Raw genomic sequence first — 17,672 nt, 5'->3', positions numbered from 1 at the left:
TGAGGGAAGCAAGACTCTTCCTCTCCAAAGAAAACATAAATGGCGTACTTATTGTGATGTTGATTTTTTTTTTTTTTAGTATTGTTGACTCTATTACAAAGTGATATTTGTTCTATACTTTTTTTTATCAAATGTAACTTAAAAGAATCACTACCACACTACTGGGTTTGATCCTGTGACCTTCTCTCAAAGAGAGCCACAAAGGTGTCATTTGAACACAAAGATATAAGTATTTGGAGACATTTTGAGTTTTTTGACCAATTGAAGCACATTTCATGATTTATTACTTTTTATATATAAATACAACAAAATTATTATTTTTTATTTTCCATGTATAAATTATTTTCATTTCTTAATCTAATCTAAAAACTTATGAGAGTAAATTTAGGTTAGTGCAACTTATTTATGGCTGCATTCCTATTTTTATTGAGTTGTACGAAAAGGGAAAATGTAACTTTTTCTCACTGAGTTATTAAAGTGACGGTTTTTCCCATCAATTATTTTAAAAGTGACTGATTTTTTTCTGTAATGTTAAAGACATTTCGCCCTTAAAAATAACTACTCTGTATTTCATTTATTTTTCTTCTCCAACAAATTATTATTTATATGTATTGGAGACCACGGTTCGGTTCCAACCTAATCGAACAATTTAACAATTGAACATAAATAATATGGAGGGTTATGGTTACAATTCAAAAGTTGAAAAAATAAAATAAATCGCACATACTCACTTTATTCAGTGGATTTTAAATTCTCTAAACACGCTACAAAACGTTTTTAAGTCTTCCGCTTCCTATTAACTAACAAACATGCTGGTTAGCAAGCTTTGATTTATAAAACGAGCTGTTTCTCAGTCTCACTTAGTAAAAATTTTATTTTTGTAAAAATCTATTCAAACCACTTCTAGACTTTATCTCTCTCTTGAGACCAACAAGGAGTGGGAGCGAGGATTGGAGATTGGAGAGGAAATCCTTGACAAACCTGAGGAGGAGAACTTCTTTAAATCATTGAGCGGGAGAAGAACTTCTTTACTCTCATTGGAATACTGATCACTGAGAAACCAATAAAGTTTCATATCACGCGTGATACGATGGGTGATCACGGTTCGATTCCAGTTCTTAACTGACAGTTTTTTATTTTGAAAAATGTGTGAACCATAACTGAAATCTTCTAGGGAGGTTCAAGTTATAGTTCCAGAACTAATGGTTTTGGTGGTTCGATCTTTTTTTTTTTTTTTTTTTTTGTAAATTATGTTTTTTATTATTTAAAATAGTCCAAATTCAACAATTAATTATTTTTTATAGAATTTTTTCATTCTAATTTTTTTTTAAATGGTTATATCAAATATTTAAACTTTGGAGTTAAACTAAAAAAGTAAAATAATTATTATAGTTAAACTTTTAAATTTTTATTTAAAGTTTAAACTTCAATTTAATAATGGTTATTCAAACTTTAATTAAATAATTTAAATTTATTTTTTTGGGTTCGAACCAAAACTACGTGGATAACATGATTTGAACTTGCACAAGTGAAACCCACATGATTTCTAGTCATGTCAGATAACCTATTCGGCACGTCCACAAGCAAACAAAGCTCTTTTAAAGTTAAAAATAAATCCCCATAAATTATAACAAATGAGGACTTTACCATCAAGTCATCAATCAACTCCTTCAACTTCCATACAATCTTAGATTCAAAAGGCCAACAAGCAACAGACTACCAACATCAAAGAGTTTTTCTGAATCATCTTTCAGCTCTGTAATTATTCATCTTTGTTAGGAATAAAAGAGAAAATTGCCATTTTGGTCCAATGACTATTGTAGTAGTGTTAATTGCTATCCGTGACTTTCAAAAATGTTGATTTCGTACCTTGACTATGCATTTTTTCTCAATTTTGGTCACGCCGGCCAAATTGCCGGTCAAATGTGACCGGAAAAAATTAAACCTCATTTTATTCTGAATTGAAAAGGGCAAAATAGTCTTTCTTGTTATGTCTGACTTGCTCTTTGACCCTCTCTTCTCTGAACACCGATGCTCAAACTGTTCTCCTCCGGCGCTACTCGCTGCCTCTCTCTTCTTTCGGCATGGCGCTCAACATTTGCCTCCAACGACGACCAACGGAGAAGACGAGCAGATTGTTCGTCTTCTCCACTAGCTTCTTGCCTGACTCAGGCTCTGTCCATCAACCAATCATCATCTTTTCTACAGGTTACAATGAAACATAAGATCAGTTCAGTGCTAGCAGAAATCCCATGGCAGCCAAGCAAGAATCCAAAGTTTCATTGAACATCACTATGGCAGCCAATCAAGGTCACTAACAACGTCACTATTGGTCGAATGAACATAGTAACTACTTGTAATCTAGACAAGACATCAAAAGACAATTTATATCAAAACCCCAACAATATCAAAAAAACCAAACCCATTTCATGAAACATCATCTTCCTTATGGTCTTTGACTATTGTTGCTGGCTGGATTTGGGAAAGGCACCAACCTTTTAGATTCTTGCGCTTTAAAGCCTAGAAGAGAGGGGCTAGATGAAGCTGGATAAAAAATTGCTTCAGAAACCTGCAAAAATTCAGCTTCAAACAACGGTAGACAACGATGAGAGAGAGAGACATTAATACCACATTAAACATTCAGAGATAAAATTGAGTTTAATTCAAGAATTCAAGATTGTGGATAATAAAAAGCAAGCTTTGATTTTTTGGGGGTCTCCCCTGTTCTTCAAATCAGTTTCAATGGCTACTTCGTCTTCCTCCAAGCCTCCCCTGTCCCCTCTCTTTACCCCTGTAAGTATTTACCTCTTCGTCTTCGTCTTTCCCAAAATTCGTTTTCCGATTTGTTTTTGGGATACAGATTGAAGAAGGTAATGAAGAAGATGAGTATTCGCAGGGGAGGAGTAAGCACCGTCCGACGCCGCTTCATTGGTGTTCGGAGAAGAGATGGTCAAAGAGCAAGTCAGACCTAATAAGAAAAGACTATTTTGCCCCTTTCAATTTAGGATAAAATTAGGTTCAATTTTTTCCGGTCGCATTGGCCGGCAATTTGGCCGGCGTGACCAAAATTGAGAAAAAATGCATAGTCAAAGTACGAAATCAATATTTTTGAAAGTCGCGGATAGCAATTAACACTACTAGAATAGTCATTGGACCAAAATGACAATTTTCTCGGAATAAAATGTAATAGTTTTAATAAGTCAAATTGTAATTTTTATTAGTCCCTTATTTTATTTTTGAGTCTAGTGAATAATCTCCAAAGTATAAGATCAAATCAAAAGTCATACGTATTTTGGTGGAAATTAGACATCTTAAGTGACTTGCTTATTATTAATTATGTGCTGAGAATTTCATCGAAAGATGAAATGGAAGGATGGATAAGTAGATTAGCATTAAGCTTAAGGTCATTGGTTTGAAACCTAGAAGGAGCCCATGCTTAATTAATTAATAATTTAGAAATAAAATTGACACTATTCTAATCTTATTAATCAACGAAATATTATGGTGCTTTTGTTCTTTTCTTATACAAAATTTTTAAAATTATTTTATATAAAGTTACCGAAAACGTATTTATGTGATGGTGAAAAAAGAAAAAAAAAAAAAACAAGTAGAGCAACTAATAAAATCACAAAGAGGAGCTATAAATAAATTTTTCAAAAAATCATAATCATTTAATGAAAATTTGAAACAATCTAAAGAAAATTTAAATGACCAATGCCATGTTAATGACGATTTTGTGTATTGAGAAGGATATGCTAGCCATGTTAATGACGATTTTGTGTATTGAGAAGGATATGCTAGAGAATGTTAATCTTATTTTGTGTATTGAGAAGGATATGCTAGAGAATGTTAATCTTGATGCATGTATTGAGAAGGATATGCTAGAGAATGTTAATCTTGATGCAATTATCGATGATTTTGCATAGCACGTAGAATTTTTTTGTCATGATTACTTTTGTACTTAAAAAATGTTGAAAATTTTCTAATAGTATTTCATGTTATTTGACATTACTATTTTTTAGTATTATTACATTTAAATTTTAGTTTTTCTTATAAGGGGTCCATTTTTTTTAATTTCGCCCAGGGCCTCTAAAATGTTTGGACCGGCCCTGGGTGAAGCTGATTCGAATTTAATTATTCAAGAATAGAGAAAATGCAAAATGGACAAATTAAAATGGAAATAAAAAATCAAAGACTTGGAGACAAAATTCCTAAATGAAGATTTAATTTTTTGTGGCAAAAATTCAAACCAAAATTATATTTAATTTTGGGATAATAATTCAAAATCCAAAATTAATTTTTGGAGGCAAAATTTGAATTGAGCTGATGGTGATCAACTTGGAGCTGTCAGTGAATTTTTGGTGATATAATTTATGCTCAAGCAAGAATCACCCAAAGAAATTATTTTGGAGAGATCAACTTGACAAATCAGATCAAAGGAAATTGCAAGTGAAGTATTCACACTTGAAAAGTCAAAATTGGTGGCTTTGGATCTAAAGGAAATACAAGTCTGATCTTGTGAAGACTTTTTGGACGAATGAGCTTCTTCCAAAAGGAGTAAAGACAGAGGCAAATTTCAAATTGGTTTGACAAGGGCCATGAAGAGTTACATATCAAGTTGACAATTTCTATCAAGATTTGAATGGACGATCAGGATTGATAGATCTACAACGAGTATTTTGCTTTTTTCAAGCTATAAATACCCATACAAACTTGAAGACAAGCGCCTCACTGACCTTACTTCATCACTACGATTCTGAGCTATCATTGAAAGAAGGAAAACTTAGTGAGTGCAAGAATTGAGCTTTATACGTGAGAACTCAAGTCTGAGAGAGAAGAAAATTTTTCTTTGTAAAATCCATATCTACTTTGTGTAGAGAAAGGGAGAGTAGCGAGTGAGACTTGTGAAATCCTAGTTGAGTGTAGTTTTGTGCGAGACACTCGGAGGAATAAGTGCAGCTATTTAAACTGCCAAACCACCATAATGACTTGCAAAATCTAGATTAAGAAAGAATCTTCAAAATCCACCATAATCTCTGATTCTCTGCTATCATTGCATCCAAGAACGCACCCAGTCGGGCATTGCGAACCAACTGTCTGTACCAATTAGGCTACTCGGGCCTCCTTAACTGGGCCGCAAGCTAGAAGAACAAGTCGGCCGGCGGCTCCAGACACCAAGGCCCTCCAAGTCGGGTACCCCATTAGGGGGGTATGCATCAATTGGTATCAAAGATATTATATTTTAGTAGTATCAAAGATTTATTTTATGAGTGGACAGTTATATATATACTATCACCTTATGTTAATAATATTTTAAAAAAAATGCATTTTTAGCCCCTCAATTGTTGCAGTATATTACAATCGTAAAAGTAAAGGACTAATTGATGAACTAAAAATGCACTTTTTTCCAATAATATTTTGTACATTCAAAGCTTCTAAGCATGCAATTATGAATTTAATTGGGCTAGAGAAACGTTCCCACGTGATGAGAATGCAATTAAGCAAATGGTGATAGCGATCATAGAGAAGCTCCAAGATTTACCAGCAAAGGAAAAAGAGGTAATACACTGATCGAAGCCGGAGTCTCTTTCCTTTTCGCACTTGAGATACCGCCCGCCGGGTGACTTGCTTCTCGGGAGGCTACGCAAAGGGACGGTGATGGTCGCCAGCGACGCCATGCACGTGATGGGCGCGTGCCCTTTCCTCGGCCAAGGCGGCTGCTCGTCCCTAGAAGACGCTGTGGTGGTCACCCGATGCCTCGGATTGGCCGTGGTGAAGAATAACATTAATGGGATTGAAAATGAGGAAAAAAATGTGAGAATCGAGGAAGCTCTAGAGAATTACGTGAAGGAGAGGAGATTGCGTGTGGTGCAGTTGTCCATGCATACTTATCTCATTGGCGTCTCCATGGCGACTACATCAAAGCTCGCAAAGATTATTTTTGGTGTTGCCATGGCTCTTTTCTTTAGGAATGGAGCCGCTCAGAATGAATATGAATGTGTTCCACTTTGACCGATAGCAAAAATAATTGAGTTGATTTATCTCAACTTTATAGAGCGTTTGGTTGTAATGAAGGAATTAGGAGAAAATGAATTGTAATTTCATAAAAAAATACATTGAAAATTTAAATTATATTGTTTGGTAGGAATGAATAAAATGATTGAGAATTAAAAGGGTATGCGTGAATAAGGACTAAAATACTCTGGTATAATAATAATAAAAATGGTAAAATAGTCATTCACCATGGATTACAATTTCACAACGAAATTGGCATGGTTGGAGGGAATTTGCATATATAACTTGAACTATAATTTTTAATTATTTATATTTATTGATGTGTTAATATTGTGCATCAATTTTCGTGCAATACGTGTCGAAAATGCTAGTTTATAATAGGAAAATTTAATTTGCACCACCCTAATTGCTATTTACCTCTCTTTGATAGGTTTGCTAACTTTATAGGTGGTGTAAATAAAACAATTTGCTATTTGCACCACCTTTATTAAAGTTAGTCAAACACTATGTTTTTATTTAAAAATTTAAAAATCAAAACATTAAAAAAAAAAAAAAACAACAACAACAACCCCTCGCCTTCTCCACTAAGAAGGAGACCCACTAGGCTGCCTTCTCACCGGAGAAGATGAGGGGTTAGTTTTTTTTTTTTTTTTTTAAATGTTTTAATTTTTTAAATTTTTAATTAAAAAGTTAGTAATGGAATCTCGTAAATTACACTTGACCAGTGTGGTGTAAATAATCATATTTACACCTTTATGACTATTTACACAACCTATGAAATTGTTGAAATTTTTCATCTTTTTACAATTCTAAGGTTATTTACACCACTTTTCAAGGGTGGTACAAATAGCAACAAAGGTAACAATTATTATTAATATGAGAAAGTGGGAAGTACAAAACTATAATACTACAATACACAATCTAATACGACGTAACTATTAAAACATGCTTAAAACACAACACAACACAACATGTTAATCAACTCAAAATATAGTAACCAAGCCACCTCTCTAGATTGACATACAATCCTTTAACAAGACACCTAACTAGAATTTTATCAAAACTTAATACATGTCATGGTATTAATTTTATAATATTATATTGTAGTACCCCTAGCTTAGCCCACCCATTAAGATATAGGCATTATGCGGAGCTTCACTTATTGATTTAGTAGGTAGTATTTGAGGCAAGATATACCTATTAGAGTTCACCACAATCAAACTGAACATGGGATCCTCTATCTCTAAACAGAAAAGTCATGGCTAAGCCAGCAACCATCTTTACGATTGGGGATGTGCTACCCACAATAATACCAATGAAATAAGTGAGAGTGGACAATCCCAAAACCCGCATTCTCCTTTCCTTTACATATTGATCCAACCCGGCTTCGACTTTCGCAATCTTTTCCTTCTTGTTGTTGCCTTCAATCCCACTCATTGCCTTGGCGAGGCATCTACCCAGCACCACCGCGTCTTCTAGCCCGGAGGCGCCGCCCTGCCCTATGAAAGGGCCCATTACGTGCATTGCGTCCCCCGCAACAGTAACTGTCCCTTTATGCATGGTCCCAAGGAGCAAGTCCCATGGTGCACGATACCTCAAGTGCGCAGCAGATAGAGAATCCAGGTCCGACAATTCTATTGTTTCCTGTATGCTTGAAGGGAAGTCCTTTATTAACTCTAAGGTCATCTGCTTGATGTGTTTTGGATCATGTGGGAACTTATCTCCTGTCAATCACAATAGATGATAATCAGAAAAGTATGGTCTGATCTCAATCGTCCATTATAGTTGGTCCAGGGCTTTAGTAAAAACAACACAAGTCAATTTTATAATTATTTAAAAGGGAAATTGCATTTTGGGTCTCTAAGTTATTATAGGATAATTGTAGAATTCGTCCGGAGTGTTTTCTACTCATTTTTTGTCCCTACGTAATCATAGGATAATTTGTGCTCACTTTTCGTCCCTGAGTTATACTAAAATTGTAAATTTTGTCCCTAATGTCTTATAATTAGTAAAGAGACGAAAAGCTAAAAGTGAGTATGACTAACGCTTAGGGACGAATTCTGGAATTATTCTATAAATTACGGACGAAAAGTACAATTTTTCCTTATTTAAAACTTTTAAAAGTGGGGTTCGATCATTTTATAATTACTACAATAAGATCTTAGCCTTTGATTCCTCAAAAATTAAAAATTAATGCATGAAAAGTAACAAATTAGTGAATTAGTCTGACTATGGTACAAATTTAAGGTGTCTCCTATAATTAGGATATCGAAAAACACCTTGTGGTTTAACAAAAAAAAAAACAAATGTAACAAATTAGTGAAGAATTAATTTACCTGATAATATGTGCGTTGGAAGGGCCACAAACCAATGGATCAAATGTTGAGTAATTGGAAGCATTCCAACCCCAATTTCTCCTTTTCTTATTCGGCGAAATTCATGTGGTATTGAATGAGCATTTGGGTAGGTGGTGAGGCCCCTAATTGCACCAACATCAAATGCCCTTGACGCCTTCAACCCTAGTAACTCTGCCACTTTTGACCTCCCTCCTTCACACCCTATCACAATCTGCCATTCATAAACTCATGCATTAAGCTTTAATTTATAACCAATTAAGTCAACAAATTTAATTTAAAACATAAATTGAAAAAATTATATTTTAATGACCTACTTTGACACCAATTAACAAAATCAAATGTTTATCACCATACTAAAATTATAGCTAATAATAATATAACTGAACAAACAAAACAAAATTAAATATTTGCAAAAATACCTCTGCATCAATGTAGCTCCCACAAGTGAGCAGAAGGCGTGGCGTTTCCGTAACAGAGCCAATGTCAATAGAGACAACCTCAGAACTAAGGCGTATGGTCCCAATCGGTAATTCGTCAGCCAACGCTGTGATAAGATCACTCCTTTGCACGCAACGTGACTCTCCAATCCTATCCATAATCACCACCACATACATACTTAATTTAGTAATTTAGTATATAGAAATTGATAAGTGGACTTACAGTAAAAAAAAATTATGGTATACATATTGAATTTCTTTTAGGAGGACAAATAAATAAAAACAATATATAACTTACTTTTCCCTTAATGACTCAAAATATGTAATATGTTATGTTGGTAAAAAGTAAAGGGAGTACGTATAGTATATTCTTTTTATTTAATAGAATAGAATAGAAAACAAATTAGTATAATTTTCAAGCAATACTTTATAATAACTTATTACGATTAAATTAATTTATTATAAATATTATATTATGATTAAATAAATAACATTGAAGGCAAAATTGTGTGTGTGTGTATATATATATTTCTTCTTGATCATACGTTGGACGAATTTTTTTTTTATTAAAGATATAATATTAACTATAATATTTTATTACATATTCCGTTATTTTTTCCCCTTCTAAACACCTTAGTGACCATGATTGTTTGAAAATTTTTATGTTTACAAATTTAAAAAATTTATTTCACTTTCAATTAGTAAACATGAAAATTAATATGTGAATGAATATCAAACTTACACATGTTCTATCTTCCGTTCTTTATTTTCTTCGATCAAGATATCACGTCCCCTGCATTAATAAGAAATAATGTATTTACATAACATTATTTTTAAAGAAACAATATCATAAAACTCACACATATATTTATAGCACGAGTAGTATGTAAATTAAAGTAGAAAGAGGCAAATTATTATGTGCAGCATAACAAAAGGTACATGTTTTAATATACTAAAAGTACATAATTAGTGTATTAAATGTAAATTATATAAAATAAAGTATTTTCTCTAAATACAATGTACATTTTTAATATATTTGATGGATTGTATAAAGTATACTAGGTCTCGGCCAAATGTAACGATCCAAGAAAGTAACTAGATTAAAGAAGCTCAAAAAAGATGCACAATACCTAACAGTTTAGCAGTTTAATTATGATTGAGCTTATTATTCATAATGTAATAACGATTGGTTCATTATTCCTAATGTAGTAAGACTAGAGTTTCTTATTCAAAATGTAACAGTAATTCTCAATATGAGGCCGTCTATGATTCTCATTAATGGGCGACAATTTCCACTATTCACAAGCAATATTCATCAATACAAAATACCTATATCTTCTTCATATATCCTCTCTATATGTCTCCTATATACTCATTGGTAGTGTTAACCATTCGTTAACTACTCAAAAATCATAAAACCAATAATATTAAAAGTTATTATTTGTATACTAAATCTACACTATTTGATAATATGATCTACACACCTTTGTAGATCATAATGATGGTGAACATATTATCACAAGTTGATACTCCGGTCCGTATATGATAGTGACAAACATATACATATCGCAAGTTGCTAATGATGAATCACTCACCCCTGCAGAAGGACAGCCATGCTTCTTAGGCGGGACCCAACACCAAGTTGATCAAGTGCTCGCCATGCGTTGGGCAACAGCCCAATTCCTCCCCCTTGTGCTCGAAGTGTTTCCGATCTTTCTAACACTATACTTTTCAATCCTTTCCTGTATCATACATTCCAAATACAAGTTCCAATATGAAACAATATGTGCATTTTGCAAGACCTTTAAAAAGAAATTAAGGGTATGATATGTTAGATGGAGGTCCGTGAAAGGTCAAGTCTAGTACCCTATCTCTGAAAAATGTGATGTCGGTCTATTAGAAAATAAAGTTGTGTGTTATAATTTTTGGTGTAGTGATAAAATCTAATAAGTGTGAAGTGGTATCAAAGTCATGTCACGGATTTTCATCCCAGCAAGAACATTTTAGACTTACTGGTGTTGGGAGGGGGGATTATTGGGCGGAGGCGGTAAGAACCAAGTCTAGCACCATGAGACTAAGAGGATTGTTGGGCGGATGCTGGTAAATGGTTAAGTCCAGTATCTTGACTCTCGAAAATGGATGACAATATAATAAATAAATAAAATTACACATTCGCTACGAGCTATAACTTTTGTCAAAACGATAATTAAGCGTTTGATCCTAACAAGTAGTATCAAATGCAAGTCACGAATTCGAATTCTAATAAGAGCAAAAATTGACAGGTGTTAAGAGGGGGAATTGCTGAGCGGGATCAGTGAAGGGTCTATATATACAAATATAGCTAGCTTGTGATGGTACCTGTGAAGAGCAAGGGCTGTGGCAAGTCCACAAATGCCACCACCGATTATCACTATCTCATGCTTTTCGGTTGCCGGCGCTGCAAATTCCATCTCTCTCTCTCTCTGTGTTCTATATTAGTCAAAAAGTGTTGAGTATGGTGGCCTAGGAGTGGCGAGTATACATATATATTTATACTAGTACTAGTGGGACCATTTTGAGTAGACTTTTCCAACCAACATAGTAGACTAGTTGATTATTTTGGCACAGTCAACCTACGCTGCCCATGTTATTTGTTACTTTTTGCGTGTAAACATTTAATAATAATATAAAAAAAAATTGATGTTATGAATGATTCTGAACCTCTTCCCCAAGAAAAAAAGAAGAGATCAATGGCGTACTTATTGTGATTTTGGATGAGGGAAGCAAGACTCTTCCTCTCCAAGAAAACATAAATGGCGTACTTATTGTGATTTTGATTTTGTTTTGTTTTGTTTTTTTTTTGTTTTTGTTTTTGTTATTATTGACTCTATTACAAAATAATATTTGTATTATAGGTTCGATCTTGTGACCTTCTCTCAAGGAGAGCTACAAAAGTGCCATTTGAGCACAAATGTATAAGTATTTGGAGACATTTTGGCTAATTGAAGGCTTGAAGTACATTTCATGATTTATTACTTTTTATAAATACAACAAAATTATTATTTTTTTTTATTTTCTCTATATAAATTATTTTCATTTGCCAAGACCTTTGGTCTAGTGGCACCCGGTTGCACTTCCATCCCATATAAAAGGGGGTGGGTTCGAGCCTCAGTTGAAGCGATATTGACTCTTTGTGCTTCAGTAGGTTGAGAAAGCAGTTATGAACATATATATACTGTATTGTAACAGAGTCAGTAGTATTAAAAAAAATTTATTTTCATTTCTAAATCTAATCTAAAAACTTATGATAGTAAATTTATGTTAGTGCAACTTATTTATGGCCGCATTTCTATTTTTATTGAGTTGTACGCAAAATTAGTCTTAAGCCATTAAATTTTCATTCATATATATTAAAAATTTAAAATACTAAAATAATTATAATTAATCATTTATTATATCTAAAATTCTTACTTTAATTTGGCTAAGGATGAATGAGTCATTTTCACTCAACCACACCCTCTAAGTTCAATTTATCAACTATACTTTTAAATATAACATGCAATTTTTTATTTATTTATAGGGAAAGGGGGAAACCCATTTACAGATGCGTATCAGTTTTGGTTATACAAGAAACGCCATGTAGGTTAGCCAATTCTATCGAACTCCAACAGATTAGTGATGTCTACCGACGGTTAAGTTAAACAGTGGAAACCTTTCGGGTAGTATTTTGACGACTTTGCCATTTTGTCTGCTACTGCATTGACTTCACAGGGTGCAACTACCAATCTCCAATACACCATGCTTCGAAGTTCTTGTTTGCTAGCCTTGACTATGTTAAGGATTGGTGTCCTCGCCATTGCTCCATCCTTGAATGCATCAACCAGTTGTATCGAGTCTCCTTCTAGTAAAATATTCTTGAAACCCATGTGGTTAGCTAGCTGTATACTCCTTAGTAAACCCCAGGCTTCTGCTTGGAGAGGGGGGCAATGCCCTAAGTTATTGACAAATCCCCCTAACCAGTTGTCATTGAAATTCCTTATTAAGCTTCCACAACCTGCTGACTTAGCTGCGCAGTCGGAGGAGCCATAGAAGTTAATTTTTACAACTCCTTCTTCTGGTCTCTCCCAGCATTTTCTTTCTCATCCTGGATTCGTTGTCATCGAACGATTGCTGCCGTCCTTGACTAGAGCAGATTCTATTTGGTATATCTGTAAGCTTATCCAGTCTCTCTTAAAGTTCAGGGATTGGATAGAGTTGGAAAATATCGCTTCGTTACTCCATCTCCATATCCACCATAGCGTTACTGCAAACAGGGGGTTGTCGTTTCGTGGGTTAAAACCTCTGCCTCTAGAAGCCAGGCCTCGATCCAACCAGTCATGGAATGATAAATTCCTGGACTCAGCAAGCAATTTTGGCAGCATCACTTTCCATACTTCTTCGGCTGCTGTACATTTGCGAAGTGCGTGGTCTATATCCTCCATTGTATTATGGCATAACCAGCATTCATCTGAGGTTGACATACCTCGCCTTACCCGCATGCTGTTAGTGAGAAGCCTCTCATGCCTGGTTAACCATAGAAACACATTGATAACTATTAATTTTATGAATTTTTAAACAAAAATTTATATAGACCGAGAAGGATTCTCTATGGGCCCGGTCTTTACTTAGCAAATATAATGGTGATAGGCTGACAAATTTCTCCAACGCACGGAAAGGTATTCGGGCTGCTCAACCTTTTCTTGAAGCGGGTATGATCCGGATTGTTCGCAATGGGAGAAACACCCGCTTCTAGATAGATAAATGGATTGTTCCTTATCCCCTTCGTCAAGTATTGAGCACCCCGCTTAGTTTGCTTACGCTCTACGCCAATGTTAATGAATATTGGGAGGAGGGTAGTTGCTGGAAGTGGATCTTCTCCATGATCTTCTTCCAGCAGACATTCTACTTAAGCTCGCCGGTTTTCTTTTGGGACCTGATGTTACCGAAGCAGATGGGGTTGGTTGGTGTCTAGAGTCGGATGGAAATTTCTTCGTGGCATCGGCTTATCATTCGTTCTCCCCTCTGATATCGACCGGGAGCACTAATGATTGGCTACCGGGAGCACTAATGATTGGCTCCGTATTGGGATATTAAAGTGCCTAATAGAATCTGCCTTTTCCTTTGGCTGGTCAAATATTGGAAAAATAGCACTAAAATGGCATTTAAGTGACCATTTTGTGGTACAATTTAAGTGGGGTCCACAACCGATTTGGGCCGGGTTAAAGTGGATTCGGGTTCTTCGTAGTGAGACAAAGAGATCCATATATTGTACGCTCAAAATGGATAATGGGTGAATGACAAATTGGTTCTCAAAGTAGACCCATTTGAGATGAAATTTTAAGTGAGGAAAAGCTTATGTAGCTTTGTCCCACATTAGTTGGGAAGGAAGATTTGCCCCACTATAAATACAAGAGCCTTTTTAAGGCTAATTGACTTGTATGGCATAGAGGCTCGCTCTCGCGCGCACGGGGGGAGGGGGGTGCAAATCAAATCCCAAATTGAGCCTGAAAAAGCTTGACTCGTGTACGCCGGCACCTGCGGGCACGAATGTCGTTCGGAAAATTGGCTAGCCTTGCGGGCTAAGTTATGCAAAAATTCTGAACAAGATTTCCATGTATGTTCCAGACATCAAGACGAACATGAGAGGTAGCTCGATGTCTCGAAACTCAGCGGAGTCGACCTCTCGCGAGAGGTCGTTCGCGTGCGAATGCGATGTCGCGCGGCCCGAGCTGGCGCGTGTGTCCAATGTCTCGTTGCCGGCACGATGTCTCGAAGCATGCACTTCTCGACGTCTCGCGGCAAGGCGATGTCTCGATGGTTCACAGTCTGGACCATGTCTCGCACTGCGACTCCAGTAACCTCTCGAACGCGACGTTTCACCTACTGTGTCCGTTAAGAAATGACTCTTGATATTACGGAATTAATTTGATTAATTCTAATTATTATTTCAGAGTTATTTCGTGAATAATGGACTGGTAGTGGTTATTAATGTGTGCTAATGACAGAATTAAATATTCTGCTAGTGGGATGAGGTTACAAATGGATTATCAATGCCATGGTTAATGCTATGATCCATTTCCTCCACTATATATTCGATGTGAGCAGCAGGTTTGGAACACACCAAGAACACACGGCAATACACTGTTTTCTCCCTCAAAACTCTGCTCACATTTCCTTTTAGCCACCTGCGTTGAACCCACGTTCCTAGTTCGCCGGATCCAAGTTTGTGTGCTCAAACGGAAGATCGTAGTATGTTTTATCCTGGGAAACCTAGACAACAATGCTCCAGCACCCCGGGAGGCGGTAAATAAGGTTTTAAGGATAGTGGTAACACGACTCGTGCTTCCAACCACCCGAGTTCGTCCGGATTTCATCTTCAACCATAGTTCAGGTTTTTCAACCTTTTGTAGGTTGTAATTTTCCTGTTTTATTATCCTTTGTGGATATTTTCTTTGTTGTATTTCCATTATTTCCTTGTATTTTCGAGATCACTTTTGTAACATCAAACACGGTTGCATTATGACCAATATTGAACGAGCTAGACAGAATTTCACTTCTAATGTAATCTGTATTTTTTGTGCAGGGCATGATGAGGATTGCGATAATCTTTTTCGCCATTACTGCGAGGTGACTGGTGTTGTAACGCTGTGCTGGGACCTCCAGTTCTCAACGCCTTAGCCTCTTTAGATTGGGATGCTTGGCTGTTGGCGAATATCACTGGCAACAGCTCGTTGGGTTTCCCTGGTAATTGGCCACAGAATTTTGCGATCCGCCTTTGGTGGTTGTGGAAGTGGCGCAACGACGCCGTCTTTAATGGCCGCACTATCCCGCTTAGTTAGAAGCTATTTTGGCTCGCGCAGCAGGAGATGGATATTGCCAACGCATTTGCTAAGCAATCGGCTCTTGCCAGGCATGCAGACCAATATGAGGATGTTCTTCCCGCATGGAGAAAGCCGCAGGTTGGCTGGTCTAAAATCAATGTTGATGGAAGTTGTTCTGCTGCGACTGGTAATGCAAGTTGCGGAGGGGTGCTAAAGGATTATTTTGGTCAATGGATCGGTGGGTTTCTTTATAAGATTGGAGGTTGTTCTATTGAGAAGGCGAAAGCTTGGGGGGTGTTCCAAGGGTTGAGACTTGCTGCTAGAATGGGAGTTCAAAAGCTTGTTGTAGAGAGTGATTCAAAGCCTCTAGTCATGCTACTGCATAATAAATCGAAGGTGCTTGGGAATTATGGCAATCTTCTCCATTGATATTTTGATAATGCAAAGGCTTTTGCGGAAGTTTCGTTCGTTCACGTATATAGGGAGCAAAATCGGTTGGCTGATACCCTTGCTAAGAAGGCTTACGTCGACCAAGCGGTCTGTACCTGGTTGATGAGGATCCGAGACCTGCGGAATTTGCTTCATGAAGATCAAATAGGGGCTAGCATTCAACGAAGGATTCCCCGTATTCGGATAGTTTCTTATGTTTGTTTTCCGCTGGGATTTTTCCCTCCTTGAGAGTCGAACTTGTAACCTTGTAATTATCGAGTTAAAAACATGACTAACTTGGGTGGAATAATCTTAATTATTTTAACTTCACTTCAAACACATTATTTTTCAATCACTATATATATAGTGAGCGTATTCAAAAAATATATATATAGTGAGCTGTACAATGTTCATCAACACTAATGCCATGTTATACCTAATAGTTATTAACATTATTGGTATCAAAGATACTATAGTTTAGTAGTATCAACGATTTATTTTATGAGTGGACAGTTGTATATATATACTAGAGTTAATTCCAGCAATGGTCCTCTGACTATGTTAATTTTCAAAATTAGTCCCCGACTTTTAATTTGGACAATATTTAAGTTCATTGACTTTCAAATTCTTTTCAATGTTGGTCTTTTTGTCAAATTTTGGTTAAGTTGAGGTCAAATGAAGGGGTAAAATTATCCATCCACCTGTATAGTGTATTGTTACTGGTATTTCTCCTGTCCTATACGCTATATATATGAATATAATCTCAGTCGAAGAGACTTCGACTGAGATTATATGGCTTTCATTGAAACTTCGACTGAGATTATATTGATATATACATCGTATAAGATAAGAGAAATACGAATAATGATACACTAAACAGGTGAATAGACAATTTTAATCCTTCATTCGAACTCAACTTAACCAAAATTTGACGAAAGGACCAACACTGTAAATAATTTAAAAGTCAAGGGACCTAAATTGTCCAAATTAAAAGTCAGGGACTAATTTTGAAAAATCAACATAGTCAGAGGACCATTGCTAGAATTAACTCTATGTACAATCACCTTATGTTAATAATATTGAGAAAAATACATTTTTATTTGAGCAAGGGAGGGCTAGGCGAATAAATAATGTTGACAATACATTGGCTAATGAAAACCTGATCCCTTATTTGATATTTATGATCCTAGGAACTCAGCTAATCTTGATAGTAAATCAAGGGATATTTTGATTAAAAATGACCTAAAACGGAATTAAATCTTATATTAATCTCAATGCAATTATAGATGATTTTGCTATCGAGTAAAACACGTAGAAATTTTTTGTCAGGATTATATTTGTATCTAAAAAATTGTTGAAAGTTTTGTAATCTTATTTCTTGTTATTTGGTATTATCATTTTTTTTAGTATTACTAAATTAATAAATTTAAATTTTAGTTTTTTCATATAGGGCCCTTTTTAAAAATTTCACCCTGACCTATAAAATGTTTGGACGGGCATGGGGTTGGAGGGAATTGCAATTCCATAGTTGAACGGGATTGCAATTCCAAGGAATTTCTATGGTTGGAACGAATTTGCATATATAACTTAAGCTA

The 17,672-nt window shown here is 35.5% G+C and overlaps 1 protein-coding gene and 1 long non-coding RNA gene across 2 annotated transcripts; both read right to left on the bottom strand.

The window, feature by feature from the left end:
- Window positions 1–1,861: 1,861 nt before the first annotated feature.
- LOC116000881 lies at window positions 1,862–2,839 on the bottom strand. Its single transcript, XR_004094182.1, has 2 exons — window positions 2,496–2,839; window positions 1,862–2,202 (listed from the first exon to the last, which is right to left on the bottom strand). It is a non-coding gene; the product is annotated as an uncharacterized LOC116000881 (long non-coding RNA).
- A 4,167-nt stretch (window positions 2,840–7,006) lies between these two features.
- LOC116002727 (monooxygenase 1-like) lies at window positions 7,007–11,281 on the bottom strand. Its single transcript, XM_031242897.1, has 6 exons — window positions 11,168–11,281; window positions 10,405–10,551; window positions 9,552–9,602; window positions 8,792–8,960; window positions 8,352–8,583; window positions 7,007–7,739 (listed from the first exon to the last, which is right to left on the bottom strand). Exons 1-6 carry the CDS (start codon window positions 11,257–11,259, stop codon window positions 7,216–7,218), a joined length of 1,215 nt encoding a protein of 404 aa, XP_031098757.1. The 5' UTR covers window positions 11,260–11,281; the 3' UTR covers window positions 7,007–7,215.
- Between the last annotated feature and the right edge of the window lie 6,391 nt (window positions 11,282–17,672).

Source organism: Ipomoea triloba, chromosome 13 (assembly GCF_003576645.1).
Source record: "Ipomoea triloba cultivar NCNSP0323 chromosome 13, ASM357664v1".
Classification (NCBI taxonomy): domain Eukaryota; kingdom Viridiplantae; phylum Streptophyta; class Magnoliopsida; order Solanales; family Convolvulaceae; genus Ipomoea; species Ipomoea triloba.
This window is presented reverse-complemented; position numbering and strand designations above follow the sequence as displayed.